The following is a 27,834-nucleotide window of genomic DNA, read 5'->3' on the forward strand; positions in this document are numbered from 1 at the left end:
TCTCAGGGCTGATTTGGGGTGGATGAGCATGGAGGGGGAGACTGGGCTCTTGCTTAGCCTGACATGGTACAGCTCCTTGGGAAGGTGTTGAGCACAGTTGGGGCTGGACACATCTGAAGGAGAAATGGCGCTTTTTTTTTTTTTTTCCCCCAGAAAAGATGGTTTTTATTCCCTTATTGCTCTGGCTTTTTACGCTTCTTTTTTGCCCCTGTTCTCAAAAGAGAAACCCAAACGTAGTTGCTTGGTTTCTCCATAGGAGCTGTGCTGGAAAGCACTGTGCCCTCATATCTGTTTCTTTTAAACTTTTCCTTTGTTGTTTTTTTTTTTATTTCTCCTCAAGGTTTATCCTTTTTTTCCTTTTACTTAATTTATTTTTGATCCTTCCTTTTTTTGTCCCCTGGGAATGAGAAGTGTGAGCAAGCAGGAATCTCCTTGTCTCTAAAAATCAGTTTTCGTGCAAAATCCAACCATTCATTAGAAAAAGGCATTTTCTCCTTAAAAAAAGCCATTTCTTTTAAAAACTAAAATAAATCCCTTGTTTCAGAGCAGGGGACTCAATCTGGGAGAAAGTTTCCCTGACGTGGGTTGTTTCGGCCCTTCCCTAGCCTCGCAGGTTGCCCCAGCCCCAGCTGGGGGTCTGGGATTGGGGCGGCACTGGTGGGACCGAGTCCCTCTGTCCCGGTGAGAGCTGCTGTACCGTGGCAGTGCTGCCAGGGTGCTGTGGCAGAGCATGGCTGATGGCGAGGCTCCCGGACACCCACTTGCTCCCAACAGCCTTTTATGTGCTGGTGGCCCGGTGGAGCTGCCGGTGGGGCTATCGGCGGGAGCCTGATTGGCTCGGCACGGCCTCGCCGCTGCTTCCAGGTTGGCGTTCCTCCTCCCGCAGCCCAGGTAAAGCCTTCCCGCGACCCGGCACCTGGCCTCCCAGGATTAGCAACTCGCTCCAGCTCGTCTCTGCCTTCAGGTTTTTTTTTCCCTTTTCCCCTCCCCTTCCTTTCCCCCCCCCTCCCTTTTTTTTTTTCCTTTTTTTTAATATTTTTTTTTAAATAAGATTTGTTTTCCCCCTGGGGGAGCGGGCACACGGGGTACGGGAGGAATGAGCAGCGGGCTGGTGCTGCGCACCCCGCTCCCCGAGGACGCCTCGGCGTTTACGCCACTGAAGCCCGTCACCATGTCGGGGGAACCCGGCGAAGACGCCCCTGTCTTTGAGGACATCAAAGCCCCTGCCCGGCCCCTGGAAAACCCGCCCGACCTGGCGCAGGTAAGGCGGAGGCCAGCGGTTTGCCGTGGGGCAGCAGGAAGAGGCCAGCTTCGCCCGCTCAGGTGCACGGAGGCTGCTAATGCCTCCTACAAACGCAAGCGTGGGTTTTGACTTAATTCTGCTTTGTTTTTCCGCTCCTTGCTAAAACACCTCTGTTGCTTTGTACGCTCGTGCTTCCCCCTCCGCTGGATTTTCTCTTGGGCGTGTTGGGTTTCATTTTTTTTTTTTCCTCTTGCCTTTCTTCGAAACGCCCTGTCTCCCGTTTTGGAGGAGAGTCTGGGTTTTGCTCACTCTCCACAGTTGGGGCTTGGTCCCTCTCCCCCAGGGCTGACAGGTGAGGGGGTGCAGAGGGGCTCGGTGCCACAGCCAGATCCCTAGGAAGGACACGGGCAACAGGATCACTGTATCTGTGCGTGATGTGGGGGGGGAACAGGAGGTTATTTTCTATTTTATTTTATTATATTTATTTTTTCCGCCGCCATGGCGGGGAAGGAATGCTCCTTGAAACTCCCTGGCGGCATCCCCCCTATGCGCACTGTAGATAAAGACCCAGATAAGCTGCTTTGGGGTGTTGCTGAACGTGTGTCCCTCTTGTACGTGCACCCTTCCTGTCCTGAGCCATGGCAGAAGCACGTTCAAGCCCTGCTGCCCATCCTAGGCAAGGGGGCAAGGCTCCTTGACGGTGTTTTGGGCGCCGGACCCCTCGTTCCACCATGAAGAGCCTTCAGCTGCTCTTCCTGGTGGGAAAGGGGGTGAGTCAGGCCTGCTCCCACCCTTCTGCTGCAGTTTTGGCCTCTTTTTCCCCCTGGAGGAATGGGGCGAGCTGGGGCATGGGGTGCCCAGCTCTGCCAGCGGCTAATGATTAACCTCGCGCCCCACGTCCCCAGCGCCATTTTGATCAGGATGGGAGGGCGGCTCCAGCCGCTCTCTCCATGGCTGCCCTGCAGGGACCCCCTCGTCCTGGTCACCATTCCTCTGGGGACCCCTGGGAGGGCATCCCCGTGGTGGGTGGCTGCGGTATGGCATGGGGCAGGGGTTGGGGTTGTGTATCCACTGCCTGCTTCCCCTCTCCCGGCGGCACTGATGCCCCAAGGGCCAGTTTTGGGGCTCCGTCCTTCAGAGGGACGTGGGGAGATGAAGGCAGCGTCTCCATTGCCGTGCTTCCATATGACACCCTGGCGATCTGGCATCCGCAGCAGCCACACGAGCAGTGGTCACAAATGTGAGGGTCAAAATGGGGAGAGAGGGCTGTGGAGCCCACTCCTCCTTCCTCTGCAGTGGTCCCGGCTCAGTGCGTCTCCCCATAACCCCAAAGCCCCTGCCTCTCTGCGCCGGGTTCGGGTGGGTTATCTGAAGTCGGAGGGTCGGGTGGTAGCTCTTCAGAAAGGTGTGGGTTATCTCTGGGGCCTGTCCCCGGTGGGAAAGGGCGGCGGCTCCCTGTTTGGTCTGGGGGGAGGGCGAGGTTTGCTTTCTCTCTGCCTCTGTAGTCCCGGCTGCTGAGTGGGATTAGGCAGTAGGGCTGGTGCTCGCCCCACACCTCGGCCATGATCGTGGGGGCAGACGGCCAGTGGTGCCTTCTGTGCCACCTCTCATCCTCCTTGTGGGGGATGTGGGGATGCAGAGCCCACCCACGGTTGGAAACACCTTCATTCCACAACACCATCCTCACTGCCCTTCAAAGGGAAGAGGAGTTTCCCACCCCGGTTTAGTCCCTGGGGCAATGCCACCCCACTGCTGGTTTGCTCCAGGGTGGAGGCAGCTGAGGTGGGGGCCTCGGGGGTGGGCGATCAGAGATATCATCCCTTTGCCATAAGACTATCCTGTGTTCCTTTACGGACACTGGGGTCCCTGGGACAGGGGCTGGAAAGCTGCAGGGCTGGAGCTGAGTACCAGCACACCCATGCTCCGTGCATCACCCGCTCAGCCCCCCACAGCCGTGTCAGGACTCCTTTGCAAACCCACCCGGGGTGAAGCGTTATGGGTGGCAAAACCCTCACAGCCCAGGACTGGACCCCAGATCTCCCGGGGAGGAGTTTTTCATGTGTTGGCCCCTTTTCTCTTAACAAATGCCAAAGGCTGTGGTCATTGTAGAAGAGATGCTGAAGAAACTGTCATAGCTGGAGGGTGGAAAAGCTGGATGGCTGCAGTCAGGAGGGTGTTTATAAGAGCAGTTTGACAAGACTTATGGAAAAGGCTATGACCTGTCAGAGCTCTGGCACTGGCTCTCACCCACAGGGCATTTCCTGCTGCTCCAACTCTCCTGACTTCTGTCTCACTGATCTCAGGCAAAGAAAGGAGCAAACTCACAGCTAATCTCTTTATCTTGCTGGCTGCAAAGTCGTCGTCGTCGTTCCCCCCACCTCCCCCCCACCCCCCCTCCACAAATTGCTTTTCAAACGAGAGTGGGAGGTAGGAGCTATTTGCTGTTGAAAATTTTATTCGATCCAAGTCAGGTGGAAAGAGATCCTTTGTGGAGTTTATGATCAGTTTTTCCCTTTTCTCTGCCTTTCCAGCTGTTCTGCCCCAAATTAAAAAACAAACAAAAAGAGAAAAGAGGAGACAAAAAGCCTTCTGAGAGAAAAGCACTTTTCCTTTCTGATTTGAGTCAGATTGGCCAGAAACAGGATTTTCCCTTCTAAATCTCAAGAGGCTGATGCTAGACGGAAGGTAAAAATAATAATAAATTAAACCAAAAGCAAGGCATGTCCAGGGAAGCATTTCAGAAGAGGAAGAGATGGTCCCTTTGTGTGGCTGCCAGATACCCCCTGATGAGCAAGGCGGGGGGGGGTGGGGGGCACTGGGGCTCATCTGCTGCTCCCACTTTGCTGCCCTTTGCTCTCCAGGTCTGATGAGCCAAAGCACCTCCTGGGCACGTTGTTGTTACCTGGGGCTGGGGAACCCTCCTGGGATCATCTGCTGCTTGTCAGATGGGTGACTGTGTCCATCTGGGCTGGGCTTGACCTCATGGTAGATGAGCTACCCCAGGACTGACAAGTCCTCTAAGCCACCCCATCCCTCCTGAGCCTCCCGGAGCCACCTGTGGCCTTATGCCATGGTCTCCCTTGGGTGTAAGTGTGGTCCTCAGTGGTGCAAGCCTGATTCCTGCCTTCTTGTGAGAGCTGTCCCTGGGCAGATAGCTGTGGTGGTGGAAAGTGAGATGGTGAAAACAGACCCAGGTTTCCATGATTTGGGAGCTGTTTCTAGAAGGAAGGTTGCCTGCATAGTTGGGAAGGAGGTGGCACATCCCTTGCTCCCTGCCCAACATGTGCAGGACAGGAGCTGGCTCCTAATGAGCTTTGCTGCAGTTGTGAGGAGCACAAAGTGCTGGTGAGGTGGAAGGGGTTAGCGCTTCTCTCCATGGTTGGGTTTGCTACAATTAAGGGGTGGGGAGAATGGCAGCTATCGGGGGTGTTGGCCCTGCCATCGCCTGCCAGGTGCAATTGCCTGTCCTCAAGGATTTCTTGTCTCAATGGGTTGTATCGGCCATGAATTCAGAGCTGCTGTCTGATGTTGGAGGGACACCCGGGTTTGCAGCAGCATTGAGTGAGGTCAGGATCTGGTGAAGGAGCTGCTAGGAAGAGAGATGGACAAAACTCACAATCTGTCCCCTGGTTTAACCCCTTGCCTACCTGTATCAGGAGCCCCAAGGGCAGTTGTGTTGAGGCTGGTGAGCAACCAGAGGGGACAGAGGCTGCCATGGGTGATGAGGAAGGTCCTGTGAGTGTGGCTGGGGATAACCCCAAGCCAGCTTGTCCTTCATTGCCTTGCTTTCCTTGGGTGGGCTATGCTGCTGTAAACTGAGAAACGGTAGCAAATGGCTCCCCTGGTGTCCTCTAAGCCGAGTTCCTACCCCACAGGCAGTTTCTCACCCCTGTGCTTAGTGCACCTCCCTTCTGCCCCGCCCGAGGGCTGGGTGGGGGGCTCACACAGGAAGAAAAGAGCTCCAGCATCTGGGAGGTGCTTAAACAGATTAGATGGTATCGCGATGGTGGTGTTCCCAGAGAACTTTTCCTGGCACTTCAGATCCTCAGTACTGTGAACCGCGTTTCCCGGATCCTTTCAATGGAGTGGACGTAGGTGCCGTGGTGTTCCTCTAACTTTATTCTGGCAGAGATTTTGCTTCTGGTATCACAGGAGAAGCTGGGCCAAGCATTTTTAGATGTGCTCCAGCTTTCTGGACAATGCAGGAGTCATTTCAATCCTGCTCTGTCCCCATGAGGTCTGGTGTGCTGTGTCCTGCATCTCATGGGTCTGAGCCCCTTTGGCCACATCCTTGTCATGAATGTGGCTGTGCTGGTGTGATAACTAGATGGTGACTCTCTCTTGGACCAGGGATGGGTTTTCCTGCTCTCTGGTGGTCCAGCATCTTGCACAGCCCAGTTGGAACCAGGGTGATGGGTCTTGCTCATATAGATGTGGTTTGCATCAGGGCCAGGAAGGACTCCGGCTCCACTTTATTTATTAGTAGAGATGCAGAAGTCCACAGCACAGCTGTCAAGGAGTGATTAATTTCATTGGGCTGTCAGGAATTGCATGCAATGAACGAATTCAGCTTTTCTGCAGAGAAAGGGGAAATGGTAGTTCTGGGTCTGTAATGAGATGTTGACATCTTGTTGTGGCTGGGGGTAGCTGAGCCTGGGCATCTTTCTGCAGCTTAATGTCACTCCTTGGGTGTTCACAGGGGACTGAAAATATTGTGCCCTCTCCCAGCGTCCTCCTTAGGCCCAGCACACTCAGGAGAAGAAAGTCACGCTGCTGGATGTGGCCCCATGTACGGGGACACCACAGACACGAGCTCAAAGGGGTAGTGCTGGTTTTCAAGGTTGTGCCTGTGTTTGAGGACAGGCTTTGAGCTCATGGTGTTGCAATGCGAAGGTATTCCCCTGCCTATCTCTGCTGGATCATGACGGTGCAAGGGGACTATGCAGGCTTTGCACTGCCACGTGTCAGACAAGCCGCGACTCACAACACTGGCAGGAGCCATGTGCTGCCTTCAGTTCTCACCCATTCTTTACTCCACCAGCTGAGCAGGGAGCTGAGCTCAGGCCTCTGCCAGGATCCCACACTTAAAACTGTGCAAACAGGCATGGAAATGGAGCAGGCTGGTGTGATCTGCTGAGGATTCAGTGACTCAGTTCCTTCTTCCTCTTTCTGAGCTGCTTGGTCCATGTAATGTGTTTCTATGAGCAGTGTGAAGTCATGGATCTTCACTCCCTCTTGGGTGGCTGGGATGTTCTGCCCTCTGGGATCCTCCTGGCCTTGCAAAAGGGTTCAACAATGTCCATGCATTCCACAGAATGTGCAAAATGCTGTGAAAAATTTATTTTCAAAGGGTGCCATCAGCCTGGGCAGGCTTGAGATTGGTGATACAGACATGTCAAGTTAAACCCTGGACAAGGAGGAATGGGTTTACTTGATCCCTCTCAGCACAAGTCAAGATGGTGGGTTGGCAGCCAGAGGGGCTGAGCGCTGCATGGCCTCTGGCTAGAGGGATCTCAGGAGGGAGGGATCCTTTCAGGCTGTTTTGCTTTGGTATCAGCTGAAGCCTGATGCTTTCAAGACCAGCCCATAGATTTGCAAGTCTGATGGGCTTTCTGTCTGGCAGGTGTCAGCAGGGCCATGAGAAATGAAGTCCCCACAAAGGATGAATTTGTCCCTCTACTCCTGCAGGACAGCCTCAGGGAGAGTCCCCAGGCAGGACGCCCGCCTGCCGCAGCCCTGTGTCAGGGTGGTGGTCTCACTGCAGATCAGATCCTATTGTGGGAGCAGGTCCAAAGTCAGCGGGGAGCTTGCTACTGCTCAGCAGGCTTTGGACAAAATTGGTGCTACCGGTGAGCCAAAGACCGGGAAATTTGGGGGATCTCAGCCACAGCATTTGTTATTTTATTTTTCTTAATCCCCCAAACCCACAGACTTCCCTGTGTGTGTGCATGTGTGCACGCAAGTGCTGCTGGAAGCAGACAAGGTGTAGGATGAAACGGCTTGGCCGAACTTTGAGCTCGCTGGAGTACAATGGCTTTGTCTGGGTGGTACAAAGGCTGATTGTTCTGCTTGGGGGAAGTTTGGCTCGGCAAGGTGGGGAGCGAGAGAAAGGGACAGCGCTGAGAAAGAAAGATTACAGGTGTGCTGTTCCTTGTCCTCCTGTGCAGTCCTCGCTGGAACCTGTTTTCCACTTGCCAACACGGGAGAGGTTGCAAATTAGCTAGAAAAGTATGTTGTGGGGAACACTGAAAACGCAGGTATGTATGGGAGGAAATGAGCAGGGGACTCCGACTCCATAATAAATGCAACGGATTTCCCTTTATCGCTCTTCCTGAACGGTGTGTGGGAAGCAAACACAGTCATCTGAAATTACTCACGAAGGTCTAGGGTAATGCATTTCTGGCCGGTGCATCATCAACTGTGAATTTTCCCCTCTCAAACCTGTTTGGTCAGCTACCTACGCTATTTTGTTCTCATTCCCTGGTCCAGTGAGTTCTTTTATCTAACCCATCCACTGCAAATAATCACACTTACGAGCGTCTTGTTAGCTGAGCCCCTTGATTAGAATATTTGCTTTTCTTGTGCTCCATTGGTGAATTACATGAGTCACAGGGTACAGTTGGTGTTTGGGGATTGGATAACTAATGTTTATAATTCAGATGTTCTCAGAACTTGAGCTAGCACGAAAACTCTCAAAAAAACCCCATGGGCTGTTTACCACATCAAAGAGGTTCAGCCCCTTCCAAGCTCAGATTGAAACTCAAACAAAGAATCTTTCATTAAGTTCAGAAATGCTTAGAGAATTCTTTGAAAATTATTATTTTTAAATCTTTTTTTTAATGTGACGGGGACCTTCAAGTTTCCACCAAGGACGGGATTGGCAAGTATTAAAATGCATTTAATGACCTTGCTCTTTGTAGTATTTCCAGTACAAGCAGGGGAAGAGAATGGCAAGAAATTGGTCCCAGTATAGCTAGTCTGAAAATGCAGGTACTTATCCCTTGCAGGAGAAAAGAATATTACCCATCTGTATCACATCTGTCACATCTAAGGTCATTTGTTTTATGAATCTGAACCCATCCCGGAGAGGGCAGAGATATGTGGGTACCTACTCACCAGCCAATACAGCCCATCATTTTCATGCTGCCTATAGAACATTACCATTTTCCATTTTCCTGCTACTCAAGGACAGTTTAGGGAGCTGAACCCAGGGATAGCTGAATATATTAAAATGAAAATCTTTCTTGCAATGAATAGAAGGTTTGATGTTCTCTAAAATGTGGAAATGACCCAAGTTTGTTAAATTGAATGGAAAAATTAGGGCATCTCCCCTTCCCAACTGATCATTCAAAATGCTGTTCTTTTAGAATGTAACGTTTCATTCTGAGCACTTTTCAGTGTTTGGTGTTTTTGAGGCTCTGTGTCATGCTTTTGGGAGAACTCAAATTCATCAGCTTGGCTGACTGTTTGACATCACCTCTGGGACACAGCCCTCGCATTTCCTAGGGGCTCGCAAACCCCAGGCTCCAAAATGCTCTGGCTAGAGCTTCTCCAAGGCTCGGTGCTTTCTCCACGGGAACTGTCAATTGCCTGTGCCATAATCAGTCTGCCTTAACTAACAGCAATTGGCACTTCATTTATATACAGGGAAAATGTGGAAAAAGGCAGTTTAAGCTGAAAGGATGGATCTTGAGGAAACTCTTTGAGGCTTTCTGCTCTCAGGCTAACAGAATGGCCCTCCTAGCAGTACAGATGCTAGGAAATACACAGGGTAGCATACATGGCAGGAGGGGCTGCAGCAGGTGGACCTGCTCCAGTGTCCTCCTTGGTCCCTCATTCTGGCAGTATCTTCTTGGCCTTGTACTGTGCTAGGTGCTGTGCAAGCTTGGAGGAAAGAAGTTGGCCCAAAGACCTATTCCTTCAAAGACAATGTTTTCACCTGCCTTAGGGTTTGTTTTGTTTTGTTTTGGCAACTGGTTTGGTAGAGGAAGTTGAGGGCCACAAGGACAGTGGGATTTGCTGTCCACACGTGAAACCTGACCTTGCTTTTCCCAGACGTGCATGGGGTATTGGGTCTGCCTTGAGCATTGTACTGGAAAGAACAGGCTTTTTGCCCTGTTTTATCGCTTGCTGAATGCCAGGAGGACTTCACAAGCCCCAGCAAGCAGTGGATGACTCACTCTGCCTTTGTCAGACCCTGCCCTGGGAATGTGCTGCTTTTCTTTTCTTCTGATTGGAGGAGACAAGGTGATGAGTGTGAGCTTTTAGATGGTTTGACTGAGGTGAAACAAATCCCACCCATAACCCAGCTGGGGAAGCTCCCTGTAAGCTCTAACAGCCTCTCCCATGTCACACTTGGTTCAGGACCCATGGCATGGATGTGTAACCAGAGGGGAGCTCGAAGGCTCAAGGACAAGCCCAGTGTCCTGTGGCCATTCAACAGCTAGAAACAGGTGGATAAATTTGTCTAGGTCATTCTGGGGAATGGTGGCATCTGAGAGCCTCCATCTTCTCAGATTCAGGGGAGAGGGTGTGCTGGGGCTGAGTCTGAAACCGAGAAGTGGAGCTGCAGGTGGACCTGCTTCTACACGATGGTACCAGCAGGAGCTGCACAGCTATCCAAATTCAACTTTTGATAGTATTCATGCATAAACTGGGGGAATGCTTGAGTTCCTGCATGCTTTGGCTGGGGCTGAAGTAACTCCAAGCCTCCTGATCTTTCGGGAGTTGAAATAACATTAGATCATTTCATCTTTCCAGAAAAAACATCCAAATGGCTGGACCAGCTCACACCAAAAGTCTACCCAGCTCAGCCTCCTGCCTCCAACAATGGGTGCCCACTTAGCCTGACAGAAAACCTCCAGTTGGCTTTGATGTGCTTGACCCCAGAAACAGAAAGTTGTGTACGAATGCATGACTCCCTTAAGACCTCATGTACCTCCCCTCCCACACTTTAAGAGAGCTGCCCTCCTTCCAGGGCAGAGCAGGGAGCAATTGGGCGAGGAGACATGGCTGTCCCTGTTTCCCCACCTGCCTTTGGGCTCCATCCAGTGCTGAGGTTGCACTTGGTAGTTCTGCAAAAGGGGAAACCAGTGTGGAGCTACTCTAATGTCAACCTGGGACCCCCCACCCTCATCTAGACCTGCCTAAGGCCAGGTGGGCTGAATGGCCACTGTGTTCAGTAAGGCCTAAAGATGGTGCAGCTGGGCCAGAGTTTCCTCCAAGCTCAGTGTCTCCAAGGTCTACCCTGCTAGTTATTTTTCAGTCCATTTATGGCTTTATTTTTTTAAAGGTTTCTTCTTGCTCTCTTGAAGCCTGCTGGAGCCTGGCTACTCCAAATTGCTCCTCTTCCAGGCACTTGACCTTGGAATTGGATGAGGGTGTTTTTCCTGGTTTCTTTGGCCTTTGGGATTGCTGACTGTAGTGGCATGATTTCTGTGATAAATAACCAAGGTAGATTGCCTCTGAGTGAGTCTTTATCAGTTGTCGGAGGAAAGGAATAGCAAACAGAGTCAGCAAGTCTGCTGGAAATGTTGCTGCCTACTGGCTCAGCCGGAGGCCAGCCAACCTCCCAGCTGCCCACATCTGCCTTGATGGTGACTCTTGGCCTCAAGGAAATTCCTTGTTTCTGAGAGGTGATAATTACCTTGGGTAGTTCAAACACAAGGGCAGAAAAGAGTACCAGAATAACCCTCCAGAGCAGTGTGGCTCAGCTCCTGGGCCATCTCCTGGCAGAAACCTGGAGAAAGGGTATATCTTTGTCCTGCTCCGGGAGCTGCTCTTGTAGGTGGAAAGGTGTGACAGCTTCAAGATGGAAAGCTGGTGGGATAGATAGTCTTCTCCATGGACTCCAGAGAGAGCTTGCACAGAGACTTCACCTTAGATGCTCACTTTCCAGGTGGCCAAAGCTAGTGAAAATGAATCTTGCCCCACTGCATGTAATGCAGACACAGCTGAATGCTTTGAGGGTAGCACTAGTTTTCTGGAGTTGCTCCTAGCCTCTTTGAGATAGAGCAAGCAGAGGAGTCCATCCAGGGCCTTCTGCAGCCCAGCACCCACCTACATAAGCACAGAGTCTGGCTCTGTTGCCTGCAACGGTGCTTTGTTATTAACAGTGGCTAAACATTTGGCCCTATGTGTACTTGAAAGGAAGAGTCCTGGGGGTTTCCTTGCTAATCCCGTTTTGCAGAGAGTTCCAGAAGACTTGAGGAACAAACAGAAAATAATGTCGATCGAGGTCAATATCAAAACCAAATGATCAGAGAAACAAATATTTACTCAGGTCAATATTTAACTAGGAGACAATAAATGCTGATATTGAACCAAATCTGTATATAAATACAGTCTATTTATAATGTGTGCCTTTAAAGGGGTACTGCCAGGTACTTGCCATGGGTTTTGATTGATGATTATCCTTCCCATTGTTTGCTGATTCCCTTGGAGGCTGGAGTTTCATGCAGGTGCATGTATGAGAAAAAGGCTGTACTGCATAATCCCAGGGCCTGGGCAACTGGCACAACCATTGTCCCCCACATGCCTGTGCTCGGGGAGGGTCCCTCGTCCTGAGGAGGGGTCCCCCCTTGCACCTGGAGCGTGTGTCCTGCCGTTCACCCATCTCTTGAACCCCTACATCTCAGGGTTGTGCTGCTGGCTGACCTGCATGGGTGAAGCTGGCATTTTGCTTGCGCCCCCCTCCCGAAAGCTCTTTGCATCAGTGACCAGCACAGCACGGCGGTAGGGGCTGGCTATGAGCAAGAGCCTAAGACCCAGCTGGGAAGGGGGGGAGTGGGCTTGATGCCTCCCAGCGTTGCAGAGCAGGATTGGGGGAGGGGGGTGCGGCCAGGCAGGGACTAGCACAAAGCTCGAAGCTGCCAAGTACTGAAGAAACTCCTCCCCACCGCCACCCCCCCCAGGCCATTCCCCCTCAACCGCTCCCTCTGCCAATTTTACAGGCTCATTGCCTGTTTAGCAAACATTGATTTCTCTCCTTGTTCTCTGCTGCTGCCCGTGTGGTGACAACATCTGATGTTTCTATGGCAGTTTGTTATTTATCAACTTCAGATTAGAAAGAGTTTAATCATGAGAAAGACATGTCCCACCTCCTGCTTTGACAGTTTGCAGTGCCTAGCGCTGTTCTAACGATGCTCGTGGTTAATCGCTGGCAAAATGGCATGGTTGGCTCAAGCGCTGTTTTTTTCTGTGTCCTCCCAAGAAATGTTTGTCTTGGACTCTGCGTGTATTGATCGATGTCCTGATAATGCCTCACCCTGCTTTTGACAATATCTGAACGAGGGATAGTGGTCTCCAAGGCAGGAGGTTCCTTCAGGATTTGTGAAAATTGGCAGATGGTAGAGGGGGAAGACTCATGTCAGCACCTATTAGCCATAGGAGAATCCACTCTTGGGGAAGCATGGCTTCATTGTCTGCCTTCTTCATCGAGTAACTGGCTTGAAAGGCTGGGTTTTTACTGATTTCACAGTGCTGGGTACTTCACAACATACAGCTCTTTCAGAGGCTGTTGAGGTTATCTTGTCCTCCAGGGAAATTTGGTCTCCAGGTCCCAGGTTTGGATGTGCCAGTGCTGAGTGTAACACGGTCCTGCTGGTCCAGTGATACAAACTGGTGTCCAATGGCCTTGTCTGGAGTGGACAGAGTGCTTGTTCTAACCCCTTTCCTTTTCCTGTTTGACTTTTTTTGGCTTTCTTTTCTCTGGCATGTTCAAAAGACCCTCCTCTGTGGTCAGAAATAGATACTATGACTTTGTGGGGAAAATATCACAGGAGTTCAGTGCTTTTATTGTATGAAGGGCTATCCTTATTGCCTTTCCTTTCCTGGCCAGACCAAAGATTCCAGTTTGGACACCTCTAAACTCACAGAAGTTTTGCTAATGTCTGCTTTGCATGTATTTCCCCTTTGATCACTTTTTGCCTGAGCTACTGACCTATGATGGCTGCTGGAGCCCTTGTCGATGCAGCTGGTGGAGTCTGGGGCATGCCCACCTCCAGACCTTGTCTCTCACCCTCATCTCTGGTGATTGCAATGATGGCATTGCTAGTGACTATAGGGGAAAATAAACCACTGAACCCACTAAAGACCTAGTGCTCTTCAGCTAGAAGGCCCTGGAGGCTTTGTCCATCAAGTCATGGTGTGTATCTCTCTTAGAGTATTGAGATGAACTGACCTCCCAGGCTATGTGATACATTTAGTCCTTCTCAAAAAGGCAAGAAAATGGTTAATTCCCTGCCTATGGCTGGCAGACAGGGAGGAAGGGATGGGCTGATTGTTCCGGGTCATTGCTGTCTCATGTGAGCCCACCGAAGTGTCCTCAGCTGCCCTCATCTGCCTCAGGCAGGGCTGCAGCCTGCTGCCAGGACTCATTTGGGGCTGGCCAAGGAGTCTGCAGAGACCCAGTGTCTATGGAGCTTCCTCCTGGTGGGGCCTGCTTTGTCCGCAATTGCTCCCTTTGCATTTGTGCTGCTTACCATGGCAGGTCTTAAATGCAGATGGCTGGCAGAGCAGAGGGTTTTGTTGGTCTCCTAGTGTGGTTGACCCCAAAATGAGGGATATAGAAGCTGGACCACCACTTGCAGGCTCAAGCACTACCTGTGAAGGAGCCTGATGTATGCAGGTGCTTCTGAAGCTGTTTCTTCCAGTTGATGGGGGTGATGGGATGCAGCTTTCAACCCCAAAACCTTGTAGCTCTGACCTGGATATTTAATGTTTAAACATCTCCTCATGCTTTCAGGCATGAAGACCACACGGAGACCAGCGGATGTCCAGGGATGGTAGCTCTCAGCATCCCCAGCCTGTTTGGCACTTGTTTGCTCAAGGCCATGTAGCTCTGTGGTCTATTGTGGCCTTGCAAGGAACATCCTCCATTTAAATGCAACTCCCAGAATTGAATTGAACACTCCCAAAATGGGAAAATGGAGTCCACTGAGTTGGTTTTGCTGATTTTCTGTGAGAGGGAGGGAAGCCTGGGTTGGTTTCTAGCCCTTGATGATCTGACTGACCAGCCTGACAATGTGTGCATGACCCCAAAGTGGGAGGCTGAGAAAAGGCTTTACCACACTCTTGTTGAACTGGAGAAGGGGTAGAGGTTAGGGTGAAACCTTGTGGTTGTGCAGGAGAAAATGGGCACACTGGAAGCAAGCAGGCAGCAGCAGCTTCACAAGAGGGATGTGGAATGACAATGGGGCACAGGCTGGTGCTGAACCCACAGAAGGCAGATAAATACTGGTTTGGGTTTTGGAGGTAACTTTTCCCCTTTACTTGGTGCTGGAGGACTGTGGCCTATTTTGAGCACTGACCTTGGAGAAAGGATCTGGGTGACAGATCTGAGAAGAGCCCTCAGTGCTCTGTGGAAAGCTGGGGGGAATTGAGGCAGGAGAATAGAGGCATGCAGGACATTTGCAAGCATGCTGTAGTGCATACAGGGAATGATAAAAGAGATTTAAGTTCTGGCAAAGTCTTTCCACCTTGGAGCTTGCTAAGAACAGGAGTGGGCTAGCTGAAGCTAAACTGCAGAGAAGATCCCTGGGGACCCTGCTGCTGGGGTACCTGCTTCTGGGACTGAGGAGGTGGAATTCCCCCAAGTCCTCTGTCTGTAGGAGCCTGGCAGTGGTGTGACGCTGAGAGCTTCACCTCAGAGGGGCTGAATCTAGCTTGTGGTGCTGCCACACTTCTGCCAGGAAGCACGGTCTGTCTGAGCCCTTGTGGTATGGCTGAGGGTCTTCCTAGGGAAAGATTCTCATATCCTTGCTCTTGCAGATGCCACAGCCCATGGCACGAGGAGATTGTTAGACGTTGGGCAGAGGAGAGGAGTGGTGTCTGAGGCCCTGGGTGTGCAGCTGAGTATGGTGTGTCCTGTCTATCACAGCACCTCATGGTGGGTGCCCGTTCCAGGTGGGGGGTGCTGGGTCTGCACCAAAAAAACCCCTTATGGATGACTTGAGTGAGTGAGTGTTGCAGGCTCAGCACTTGATGCCTGCTCTGGTGATTTCCAGCCAGTTCCCAGGACACAGCATGAACGTTTCTGCCTACCCTAAGTTAGAGCCTTTGTAGATGGGAGCTCCATGGAAACTGGGAGAACTTACTGGTTTGACTGGGCTGGAAATCTCTGATGGTCTGCGCCATGCCTCAAAGCCTCCTCTGGAAAGCTCTGTATTTCTCAGCTATCTTTTCTTTCCCTGTGAGAAGCCCAGAGTTCATCAAACCTTGCAGTTAGGCTGAGCTGCTGCCCAGATTCACCAAATGCTGCGTCAGATCCTGCTCTGCCCCTTGGTGAGGATTGAGACATAAAACCAGAGACTGGCTGTGTGGGCTGGGAACCGAGTCCCCGCTCATCCCCGCAGCGGGCTGCTCTGTCCCTCCTGCCACCCCCCTCCGGGACAGGTGATGCTAAACAGGAAAGAAAGATCAAAAAAAAAAAAAAATAATCCCTGTTAGTGAACAGACAAAAGGTGATGTCAAGGCACAGCCAGCTCTGCTCCCACCTCCGAGCAAGAGGAAAATGGAGGTCATCCCTGCACAGGCTGGGCAGGGAGAGCCCTTGCCTGGGCTTCCACTGAGCCAGTGGGAGGTGGGCAGCGTCCTCCTGTGCCATGGCCCCGGGGCGGGGGCTGAGGGTGTCCCCCCACCAGGCCGGGGCAGCCAGGGCACATGCCCAGGGCAAAGATGGCTGACGCCCAGCCCCGCCCACAGAGGGGCTGGCCCCGCCCACAAGGGGCATCACCCCACCCACTTCAGGGCTGGCTCCACCCTTCCCCTCACTGCTGGTCCTCCACACACACACACAGACACACAGACACACACAGACACACAGGCATACACCACGACAGAGGGGGCTCTGGCTTTGTGTTGTCTCCCAGCAACCGCTGGTTGGCAACTGCTGTCTGCTTCCATGTTGGGGGGTGCTGGGCAGGAGGAGGTGCTGGTGATGGTGGTGGGGACCTGCTTGATGACAGGGTGAGGAGCTTGAGGCCCTGGGGGCTGTGAGGGGCTAGGGAGGAAAGGGGTGAGGCCCTCCATGGCCTGGGGCGGTTGGGGAGGCCTGCGGGGGAGTGGCTGGGCTCTGGGGGAGGTCACCCCACTAACCCAGCCCTGTCTGCCCCACAGCTGCACCCTATGAGGATGGAACAGCGGATGCCGCCGCTCATTCTTGAGGTGAAATGCTTTCCTTATTCCTCCATCTGCATGCTTCTGCCCCCATTGGTGACAGGTCCTGCTAAAGCCCCTAAGAGATCGAGCTGGGACTTCCCCCTACCCACCTAGCCCCAGTACAGGCCACCCACAAGGTGGCAAGGACATGGCAGTGCCTCTGCTCCCTCCTTCTGCCTCCGATCACCAGCCATGGTGTGTTCCTCCCACTCGTGGTGTCTCCATCTGTGTAAGCCCCCCGGGTGCCTGTGTAGCTATCTCCTTCATGGCTTGTGTGTCCCCACAGACTGTGAAAGGAGCCATGAGTGACAGCCAGATAGAGACACCGGCATTCAGGACGCTTGAGTTGGATCCCACCCAGACACATCAGCACTTAGTCATCCCAGTTGTGCTGACCGTGGGCTGAAGAGTTGGTTTTGGATAGAACATTAGTTGGCAGGTGCCTACGGAAATGGTGTGGTATTAGGTGTCAGCACCCAGCACAAGCTGTGCTGGAGCAGACTAGGGTTGCTAGATGTTTCTGGGCCACAAACAAACAAAGAGCCCCTTTCTCCCTCTTCGAAGGATGCTGGGGCCCTCAGGGTCATGTGGGACCTATGTCACAATCAGCAGTGTTGTAGCAGTCTGGATTCCAGTGGAGTGGGGCCCTCATCGTCCTGCACACACCAGTGGGGCTGCAGCTGCGGACAGGGCTGGTGTCCTCTCCTGTCCAGTGAAAGCCCATTTCTTTTGACACCCCCTTTCCCCAGGACCCTGGGGCTGCTCAGGATCAGAAGTGGATTTATCAGGCTTTAACAGACAGGAAGAAGACTTTTTTTGCAGGTAGGGGTGGTTATAAGAGAAAAGGAGGCTGGGAGACACCAAACAGCGGGGCAGGCAGCAGACAAGGGGAGTCTGGCTGAGAATGCAGGTTTTAGATCTGAAATTAGGGTCCTCCATACCTTTCTACATTTAATATACCTGCCTGGTCACCTGCCATATAAGGACCTACTGTAGTTGTGGCAGGGGAGACCTTCCTTTGGGAACTGAAGGTGAGAAAGTTAAATGCCAGAGATAAGGAAAGTGTAGAAGTAAAAGGCATCCAACACCTTCCCCCTGCCCCCACTCCTGGCAAGTGGGTCATTTCATTGCTCAGGTATGTCCGGCATTTGTAGCCTCCGGTAGTGCCTAGAGCAAGCTGACTCCCAAGGGTAACAGCAATATGCCAGTGTGGGTGCACAGGGCAAGAATAGGCAGGGTTCAGCACCAAAGCTTTGGCATCATTCTCCCTTGGGCAGGAGTCCAAGCTGGACACTGCAGGGGGGAGCAGAGAGGAAATCAGGGTTTTGGACTGAGTTGGGGGTCTCTGGTTCTCTTCCTTGCTTCCCATTTAAGGTATGCCTGAGCAAGGGTTTCCTCACTGGAGCATGGAGTGGGGGGGTGTTGCTGGGGGCAGCGCTGCCTTGAGCAGAGGTGGTTAGGTGAGGACGTGACATAAAGTGAGCTTGTAGTGCCAACATGTAGCTTCCTTTAATGAGAGCAGGGACTTTTCAGGGCCTGCACATTCGGTGAGGACAGATAGGATTTACAGCACAGTGTGTACACACACTAGTGCCTTGAGCACATCGTAGAAAACACAGTCCCAGTGCAGTGTGTTCAGTTCCAGTCAGTGTAGCACTTCCAAGTCCAGTTGCTCTGAGCTTCTACCTGTGTAGAAGAGGGTGTATCTGTGGCACGTACCTGTATTTGGGTGGAAGCCAGCTTACCCATGCGTTGCCAGTATGGCTTGCAGAGGTGCAAAGGCTCTTTGAATTAGCTGGAAGCACAAAGTGATATGTTTCACTGGAAAGGGCGAGGAAATCTCTTGGGTCCCATCCAGCTTTGTTAAGAGCAATGAAGTTGCAGCAGGGATGACTTTGGCCCATTGCACTCCAGTGACATAGTTCAGAGCTGTAAAACTCTCGGCTCAAGCGTGCAGGGTGTGGGGTGAGATCAGCTTGCTCTCCTGAAGTGCGCTGTAGGCACTGCCAGGGAAACCTGGTGGTTTTGCCAGCTCCTCTACATATGAATGAGTCTACGAGGGCTTTGCAATGAGCTTGACACATGGATAACCACATAATTAAAGGCTGTAGCTTTATAGAAGAGCATTAGGGCTGGTATCTTTAACCACAAAGAGCAGAACTTGAGTCATCAAATGCCAGGGGATGAATTTCCTAGTGGATTGCTCCATCAGGTTGCTGAATTATTGGGCCTGGATCCAGTGTGATGCTGCATCAGACATGAACCAGGAGGGGAAGAAACCTGGCAAGTGGTGATTGTCTGAGCTAGAGGTCCTGTTAGCTTGGAGAACCCAGACTTGTAAGAACAGCTCAACAAAACTAGAACTAAACCAAAGGTTAGGTGAGGGCTGAGTCACTTTACCAAGTCAAGACAGCAATAGTATGCCTGGCAGTTTCCATTTTAGGCTCACAGTTCACTGAATTAGTGGCAACATCACTTAGATTTCTAGGACTATAGCCCAAATTATTCTCAATTAATTAAAGATATTGTCCTAGAATATTCTCAGTTAATTAAAGATATTGTCCTAGAATAAAATGCAATGCATCTCAGGCTGTTGAGTTTAGAGACCAGAGTCAGCATGTCTAAGGTGGGCTGCAAATCCAACATGCCCAAAGGCATGAGGCTGAGTGGAGCAGAGTTTCTGATTTTATCCCATTTCTAGTGTTAAATTCTCTTGTTTGTGTGACCAAAGCTTTGTACCTAAAGCTTGGCTCTTCATTATCAGGCTATATTTCTCTCATAACTGCATCCTCTGCCTCGTTTACCCTTTGTTATCAGTGCAGATAGGTAGGAGGGAAGTGGGACAGAGGACAGTGATTCACTCCTGGAGAGTCTGGCTGAGTCAGAGACTGAAGCTAAATCACCACAGCCTGTGATGACTCCTGGGCCGTTCTTGCTGCTCTCTCCATTTCCTGCTAGCTTAAGTACTTGTTGAACCTTGGACTCCCACCACCAGTGTGTCAAGGTCACTCTTCACGAGTTTTCTTGTCTGTATTTTTTGCCATAGGCGCGGTCCGAAATGGATAAGTACCTTTCAAATGAGGTGCCACCCATCCCAATGATACCAGACAAGAAGTACCGCCGGGAGAGTGCCTCAGTGGTGGATGAGTTCTTCTCCACAGAGAAGCCCACCTCTACGCCGTACAGCGTGAACATCAACGTGATTCTGCCAGACACCACGCACCTGCGCACTGGACTTTACCGGCCACCCAAACCCATGACGCCATTCCCACAGATCAAAACAGAGCCTGGCACCAGCTTCTCCCAGCCCTGCTCTTCTGCTTCTGGCTCCACACAGACCCTGCCTGACTTCACCAGTGTCTTCAGCATGCCTCAGTCAGTGGCAGTGAACAACATCTTCATCAAGCAGGAGATGCCCTCTGAGATCCCCTTATCCACCAATCCACAGCAATCCCAGCTTTACCAGATGCCTCTTGGCAATGGAAGTGCTGACATTACCACTCTGACATCCTCCTCCAACAGCACCACGGCCATCAACAGTCTCAGTGGTGTTACCATGTCCACAGGTAACACCATGTCCAGTGTGCTCCACAGACCTGTCCAGCCAGGAGGGCCAGTTAAGCAGTACCCACATGTCTCCCAGGGACAGGGAAACTTCAGCATCTCAGGGCAGTTCTACCATGCTCCAGGGGTGAACCTGCCCCCTTCACCCCCCAACTCACAGCCTGGCAGCCCAGAAAATCAACCAGAGCTCATCAATACCATCTCTCCCCCACCATCCTATGAAGCCACTTTTGGACTGAAGTTGGTCCAGTCATCCCAGGTCCCCCCAGTCCCCAATGGCCTTGGGACCCTCTCCCAAGGGCACATTGTCATGCAGCCCCCCAAATACAACAGACGCAACAACCCTGAGCTGGAGAAAAGGAGAATCCATCACTGCGATTACCCAGGTATGCTCACGGTTGATGTACTGGCTTGGCTTTGGTGGGGGTGTGTGTGTTTCTTCTTGACACACTGAGGCTGGCGGCTGCCTTGGGCCTCTGCAAGGGTTTAATCTGAAGTAACTTTATCTGCATAATGAAGGGAGCTATGGAGCTGGGTAGCGAGCCCCAGGGAAGTGGGGTTCCTACCACCACCAAGGGAGTAGAAGAGCTGATGCCTTTTTCTTCCCTTCTTTCCCCTTTGCACTCTGGCAAAAGCAAGCCTGACTCTGAGAGGCAGAGAGCTCCTGCCAAGCACAGGGACATTTCTGGAAATCTAGTGCCTTAGCTGCCTGTTTTGCTTTGGTCTTGCCTAACCCTGAGCAGCCACATGCTCTCCACAGGTGAAACCACGCTGGCTTTCTCACCGACCTTTCCCACTCTCCCATAATGTGTGGCAAACCATCAAATAATGTCCATAAGCAGTCTTTACAGTGTTTTTTCTGTAGCCCCAGTTCTCTTCTTCCAAAGAGGCAATGAGCTGAATATCTCTGTGTCATTCCCTTCAGTGGCTTCATGTACTGCATCAGGATGGTGTGGAAAGGCATTTCAGGGTAATGATCAGCCCAGAGCTGCAGCTGTTCCCCGTGTCACCTCATTTCATGAGCTTGTCCATCTTGGCAGAGTTTTCTGCACTGTGCACAGAGAGCTTATGGGACCCACAGCTGCAAAATCTCATTCATGCTGCACAGGAGAGAAGCAATTGTGTCACTAGTGAGAAAGCCCGGCGAAACCGGTGTCAGGGCTTGAAAATCACCAGTCCTTGTGCAGGGACACACACCTCCCACTTCCTGGGCCGAGCCACAGCCATCGAGTTATTGGGGATTAGCAAACAGTTTTCCCATGGGGGTGTGTGAACTGAGGAAAGTAATTTCCTAACTGCCTCCTGCAAGATTTATGTGCTCTTTCCGTGGCACAAGAGGGGCTGTAGTAGGTCAGCCCAGAGGTCTGTCTAGCCCAGATCCTGTCTCCAGCAGTGACCAGAGGAAGTATATAAGAATAGGACATGTTTAGAGAGATCTTTCTGTGCTTATACCTTCCTACCCTCTGGCAGCCTGCAGATAAGGGACTTTCTGATCCAGAAGCTGCACCCATGTTCTTGTGGTTAACATCTTGTACTGAACTTTTTACCTTCTGCTGGTCACAGTGGGAGACAGATTAAGGGTGTAAGTGGCCCACTGCTCTGAGACAGACACCTCCACTCATGTCAGAACTGGTCCGAGCAAGAGTCTCATCCTGCAGGATGCATTACGAAGGCAAAGTTTGCCTGTTTTCAGCAGGATTTTGGCCTGCATAGGAAGGCAGGAACACATCTGTGGTGCAAAAAACCCCCCAACCTGCGCTGTATAAACACTGGGTTTCTTGGTAGTGTGTACGTGCAGAGACAGAGGAGGGCTTCTTCTAATCCTTCACACTGAGGTTCAGCTAGAGGTGAAACCAGTCAGGACTGATGGCAGGGGCAGGAGGTCTTACTGACGTGGTCTGCGTGAGGAAGTGACAGGAGGCATGCCGAATTCACACCGGTAACTGGATGAACAGGGGAGACCTGTTTGCAAAGCCCCAATTCAGGTTTCTAGGTGGTGGCCCCAGCGCTTTTTCCTCCGTGTGCTCATGGGGAAATGAAGCTCGGCCATGCCCTGCTCTGGCTTCTCTGTGCTGCTCCCTCTGGGTTTGGAAACTGCTCTGGGTGCTCAGCTGGCTTTGTTTCCATGCTCAGCAGGGAGGCAGTCCTTGGTCTCATGCATACTCATGTCCCTCTCGAGTGTGAGGGACCTCCGAGGCTTCAGAGCATCAGAAGCAAAATTGAACTAGGTCACCAAGTACTCTACCATGGGGAGGGGTAAGGCAGCTAGCTGTTCCTGCATGCCCTGAGCAGGGCAGGATGGAGAGCAGATCTCCTGCAAGAGGTTTCTTTAGGCTGTGTGGCACAAAAGATATGACTATGTTGCTTATGCAGGTCATAAAAATTCAAATTTGTATTTTAATATACTTGTCAAAACAGAATGAAGCAGGGCCATAAAGGCAGCATGAGAAGCTTTTCTAAGCTTTATCTAACTGAAATGAGGAACTAGCAATGATTTGAGAGGCCCATTGTTGGAATTTTTGCCAAAGTCATGGTATTTCTGTTAAGAGCCTTTCTTTGATTAAACCTGTTGTTGCTGATGTTCTGCAAAAAACTTCCCATTGGCTTTATTCTGCATCCTGAAAGCCAGGCTGTGGCTCCACAGTGTACCTGGTGTTTCCTGCTTCCTGGAACATTTTTACCACATCTGCTGGGGCTGGAACTTTTACAAAATCTGTCTTCCCTCCAGCCTTGTAGTAGTGATATTGGTTACATCTGGAATCCAGAAAGACAAACAGCAGCACAAAGCCAGCAGCTAACAGGGGTGAATTTAATGTTTTCATCCTGCCTTGAAGACCTGGTTGAGGAAGGGGGGATTTGAAAGTCTGTGCCTGACTTCCCCCTGCTCCCAATTCCCAGCACAATGCCCATGGGTGTCAGGACTGTGTGGCAAAAGATGGAATGTTGTAAAGGTCTATCTGTCTTGGAGAACAAACGTTTCTTCATTACTGCTGAAACAAAATGGGTATAGCTGGGCTTATTTGCATACTGTTACCCAGAGTGCTTTTCAGGCCTGCTCTGTCCCTAACCTCAAATACAAATGTTCTGGATTTGTTTGAGCAAGGGCCCCTTTCTCACAGGGAAGTTGTGTCTTTTCTGTTCTTGCAGGTTGCTCAAAAGTTTATACCAAGAGCTCCCACCTGAAGGCACATCAGAGGACTCACACAGGTAAGAACACCACATCTTCAGGAAACTCTTCCAGCCCACATTTCTTACCCTGTGTCTGTTAATGGCAGTGATAATGTAGCTGAGTTGATTAATTGGTGGTTATTGGGGTAAGGAGCACAATTAAGTCTATTGATGTTAATGGTAAAGAAAATCCAATGGTTGCACTGGTTTATAGCGACTGTGCACTGCTGTGTGCACTTGCTTGCCTTCTGGAGGGATGGTCTAGAATTTAGGAGAACTCTTGGAGCCTCTTGAGTTGATGGATTGGGAGAAGGAGGTGCCCCCAAAACCTCTACCACTCTGAGCTCTTCCTTTGAGATCTTGCAAATCCTAGCCAGGTCTGATCCTGCTCAGCCTACAGAAAGATTGCGTAAAGGTGTGTGGTGCATATCTATGACCTCTGAGGAGGCAAGGGCTGTCTTTTGTGTCAAGTGCTTCTGAGGTTCCCAAGGAGGGATTCCTTGTGTACCAGCCACACAGACCACTCACGCCCAGTCCCCTTAGTAGCTGCCAGTGGTGTGTCACTGGAGCTGCCGAATACAGGTACAGAAGGGCTCCAAATACAGGTACGGAAGGGCTGTGCCCTCACTCCTGAGGGCAAAGGTGCCATGGGCTGCTCTTGCTGGTGTAAACAGGGTCATTAGCACAGAGGAGCTCCCACCACAACCAACTTCCCTGGGGTAAATCTAGCTCAGTGGCATTTGTGCATTCAAGCACAGGTCTCACTAAGGCATTTATTATACCTGAAACTTTATCAGATCCTCAGGTAGTCCAGGAACCATCAGTGCCCTCATAAATCTCTTTTATAGAAGGGCTGATCTTTACTGAAAGCAATTAAGCTGGCCCAGAGTTCACTTTTCTTTTTTATTAAAAACGAACAAAACCCATCCTGAGGCTGGGAATCAGTTCTTGCACTTGGCTCTGTTCCGTTTTTGTCTTATCAGTCCTTCAAACAAGCCAGCAAAGAATTTTTCTTTGTGCATGAGGTACAATATTTTTTTGGCAGGGCCTGGGTAGGAGCGGGCTGGAGAACAACACGGAAGGGGTGGAAGAAAGGAACAGGAAGGACATTGTCCCAGCTCTGCGAGCTGGGTGGTGATAAGCATTTGTCACAACAGCAATCTGTATTCAGGGCTATGGTAGGGCTCTTGCTTTAAAATTGAAGTATCTTTTTTCCGTTTCTGTTTGAAGCACGGGTCTTAGCTCTCTGCCCAGAGATGTGACCTGTCTGAGACAGGCACCGTCCTTACAAGTCACAATGTAAAGATGAATCCAGGCAAACTTGGGCAGTTTTTCAACCTAATAAAATGCAGTAATTTTTCCAGGTTTCTCAGTAATTGGGCTGGAAATCCAAGTCTGTTTGCCTCCTTTCACCTCACTTGCTGTAAGAAGGAAGGGCAGAGGGACGAAGGAGGATGTGACCTGAGTAGTCAAGAAAACCAGTAGTGTTGTGGGGTGGGTAAAAAGAAGGGAATGCAAAACAGAGAAGGGTTAATAAAGCTTTTTCTCTCAATTCCTCGCCTGATGGCAGCTGGGCTAAGAAGTACATGATCTCTAAGATCTTTTCTTGTGGTTTGTCCGTTGCTATGGGCTGGGCTGTATTCATCTCCTGGAGACACCATTCATTTCCTGGGTGCCATTGTGAGATTAAATATATAACCCAGTGGCTGCTCACCCGCCTCCCAGGGGCTGGGAATGCCAGTTTGGGTCCTTTGTTTGAGCTTGCCCTGCCGTGCTGTCCTGGGAGATGGAGCCAGCTCGTGGGACAATGGAAAGCATTTTGTTTCTATCCTGGAGATCAACCTGTTATTGTTTGAAACTAAAGGGCCTTGGTAGGGTTGACCCAGCCAGGTGACCTGGCTGGGACAATGTCTGTAGCTGCACAGTGCAAATCCCGCCTTTGTCTTAGCATGCTAACGCAAACCCCGAGATCCCCAGCGTGCCATAAAACATCCAGCGTGCTGCTCATAAATTGACTTTAAGTTCTGTATTTACCTGAGCCATAAAAAATGCACCTCTCTCCTCCCCGTGGTGCAGATCCCAGGGGCTTTTTGAGGAGCAGGATGTGGTCTTGGTGCCCTGTCTTTCATATTTTGTCCGGTGTGTGCAAAGACACTGTAGATCTTGCTGTGGCTGAACGTGTTCTGTTTCCTGGCCAAATGCACCGCCTGCCTAGTAAACAGGCTGTGGGGAGGAACGGCCTTTCACTGGGGAACATGTCAGAGCACGACACACATGCCTGTGCATGCATGCTGCATGTGTACGTGCATTCATGCTGCGGTGGTGCGCTCAGCAATTGGCCGATGAAACGGTAAATATTTGAGGTCGGGAAAGTCAGCACATTCCCTGAACTCTGCCTGCTTGTTCAGGCTGTTAAGAGCGAGGGCTAATATTTGAGAGCACCACACCCATGCGTGGAGAGGGCTGCAGCCAGGGTTCAGCTCTACAACCTGGGCACGCAGGGAGTTGGAAGCCAGCACGGGCTTTTCCAGCCCAGTTCCCAGCTGGCTGAGAAGTTGCACAATTTAATTGATTTCAGTTTGGGAATAGGTGTGTATGGGCAGGAGGGGGGAGAGACCTGAGGCATTACATCACCCAAATGCTCTGAAGAAAACATAATGTTTTGTGTACAGAGAGCTGCTGCAGGGCTGAACTTTGAGGCAAAGAGTGTTACATGGTGGTTTCAAAGATGTGAGGCTTTGAGAAAATTTATATGGCATAACCCCCTTCTTCCTCCTGTTGCCCTCCACACCTGTATGAGCAGCAACACCTTTCATAGGAATTTTTGGCTTTTTAGTTAAAAAAAAAAAGAAAATTTTTAGCCAGAAACTCCAAAATCCAACCAGAACTTGAACAGCATTAGGAACTGAGCCTAGAAAGCAAAGGTGTGGGGGGGCACATGGACAAGACCTGGCTACTGCAGCTCAAAAATTTGTGGTCCCTTGATGGCTATGGACTGTACAGCAAGTGAGCCCTGGTAGTGTAAAGCACCAGCACGACCACAAGCCCTGTTCTGCAGCAGGGCAGCCCTGGGTGACCCCAGGGCCTCCCAAGGAGGACGGGCACCTCTGAGAAGATGAGGTGGGTGTCTGGGAGGCTGGGCAGATGTGTGTCCATGTAGGCTGTGCCTGTGACCTGTGGCTCTTCCCCGCAGGTGAGAAGCCCTATAAGTGCACATGGGAAGGCTGTGACTGGCGCTTTGCCCGCTCCGACGAGCTGACCCGGCACTACCGGAAGCACACGGGCGCCAAGCCCTTCAAGTGTGTAGCCTGCGGCCGGTGCTTCTCCCGCTCTGACCATCTGGCTCTCCACATGAAGCGGCACCAGAACTAGGAGCCACCTACATTCGCCACTTCTCCAAGAGCAGCTGAAACTCTTCTTTTCTGAGGAGCCTCCCCTCTTCTCATACATAGGAACAAACCCATACTGTGATCAACCGGCAGGGCAGGGGTGGTGGGAAAACCCCCTCTGCAAACCCTGTCCCCAACTGTTTCTGGTTTTAAAAGAAATCTCATTAAAAAAGAGTTATAATTATAGATTGATCTCATGATGAGGCTCCCGGTGGCACTGGAGCAATGGACCTTGGATTCCAAAGGGCTTTCTTCAGCAAACCTGCTATTTATTTGACACTCAGGAGCAACTGTCCTTCATGTCTCAAGCTCTTTGGTATTTTTTTACCCCTTCCAGGGTGGTGCCTTTGGTGAGCCCAAGGCGGGTTGTGATGGATTGGTAGCCTGGCTGTGCGTGAGAGGTCTCACTTCAAACTGCCGGTGCAATCCTCTTGGACTGCCCCATGGTGTGGCTGTGGATGTGGCACCTCTGATGTGTGAGAACACATGCCCAGGGCTGTTTGGGCTGACAATCCCAGTCTCTATGGGGGCATAGAAGAAAGGGCCTATGACATACTCACCTGATGTGCCTTCAAGCAAGGGACAGCACAAAAGCAGATGACAAGAGCCATCATCTGTGTCCCATTGAGCCCACCTGTGGTTTCCTGGCAGCCAGCTCACTTGGGGCTGCGAATATCTGCCCTGCTTGGTCAGGTTGTTTGGTTGTGTCCTTAGCATTTCTGCTTCCAATACGAATTTTTACTTCAGGTGTCTCTGGGAGGACCAGCAGGAGTCTTGAAGCCACCCAGGGGACTGCAGAAAAAGCTGCCGATAAAGCTCTGGTCTCCAGAATACACTGTGCCTTTCTCCAAAAAGCACTGGGCAGGGTCTGCTCGTGCCTTGAACATGTACACAAGGAATCAGTCATCGCCAATCACACTGGTCTTTTGCTGTTGCCATTTCATCACGTTCAGACAGAAAAGAAGAAGAAAGCATCTTTGAAACAAATTCCAATAAATCCTGCTGTTCAGATTGTAATCATGTTACCTACCTCACAGGTTCACCGCCTCGGGCTCCGTAAGGCACCTTCCCTCTTCTTCTGTGGGGTGCTGTGACGTGTGGGGTACATCAGCCATTATTCAAAGTCTACCGGGGGTTAAACTTAGGCAGAACAAGAACCAGGCCATGCCAGTTTAAACAGCAGCCATGCAGGTAATAAATAAATCAGGAACAAATAATGGGTCTGGTGCGTTCAACAGAATATTGATTTCCCCCATGCCATCCTCCTCTTTTGTTCTTCCTTGAACAAATTTAAGTAATGCGCAGACTGAT

The 27,834-nt window shown here is 51.1% G+C and overlaps 1 protein-coding gene across 1 annotated transcript; it reads left to right on the plus strand.

Moving 5' to 3' along the window:
- Positions 1–26,517, plus strand: LOC141927946 (Krueppel-like factor 5). Its single transcript, XM_074835407.1, has 5 exons — positions 1–1,261; positions 16,361–16,408; positions 19,449–20,352; positions 23,114–23,173; positions 26,328–26,517. The coding sequence occupies exons 1-5, from the start codon at positions 1,097–1,099 to the stop codon at positions 26,504–26,506; spliced, it is 1,356 nt and encodes a 451-aa protein (XP_074691508.1). The 5' UTR covers positions 1–1,096; the 3' UTR covers positions 26,507–26,517.
- Positions 26,518–27,834: the final 1,317 nt, after the last annotated feature.

This window comes from Strix aluco, chromosome 10 (genome assembly GCF_031877795.1).
Source record: "Strix aluco isolate bStrAlu1 chromosome 10, bStrAlu1.hap1, whole genome shotgun sequence".
NCBI classification, from domain to species: domain Eukaryota; kingdom Metazoa; phylum Chordata; class Aves; order Strigiformes; family Strigidae; genus Strix; species Strix aluco.

What these genes read in the sequence shown, in the direction of transcription:
- LOC141927946 (XM_074835407.1), top strand. Translation starts at nt 1,097, where the DNA reads ATGAGCAGCGGGCTGGTGCTGCGCACCCCGCTCCCCGAGGACGCCTCG. An exon ending in TGCCGCCGCTCATTCTTGAG is followed by an intron (nt 16,409 to 19,448) that starts GTGAAATGCTTT and finishes TTTTTGCCATAG; the next exon opens with GCGCGGTCCGAAATGGATAA. An exon ending in CCATCACTGCGATTACCCAG is followed by an intron (nt 20,353 to 23,113) that starts GTATGCTCACGG and finishes CTGTTCTTGCAG; the next exon opens with GTTGCTCAAAAGTTTATACC.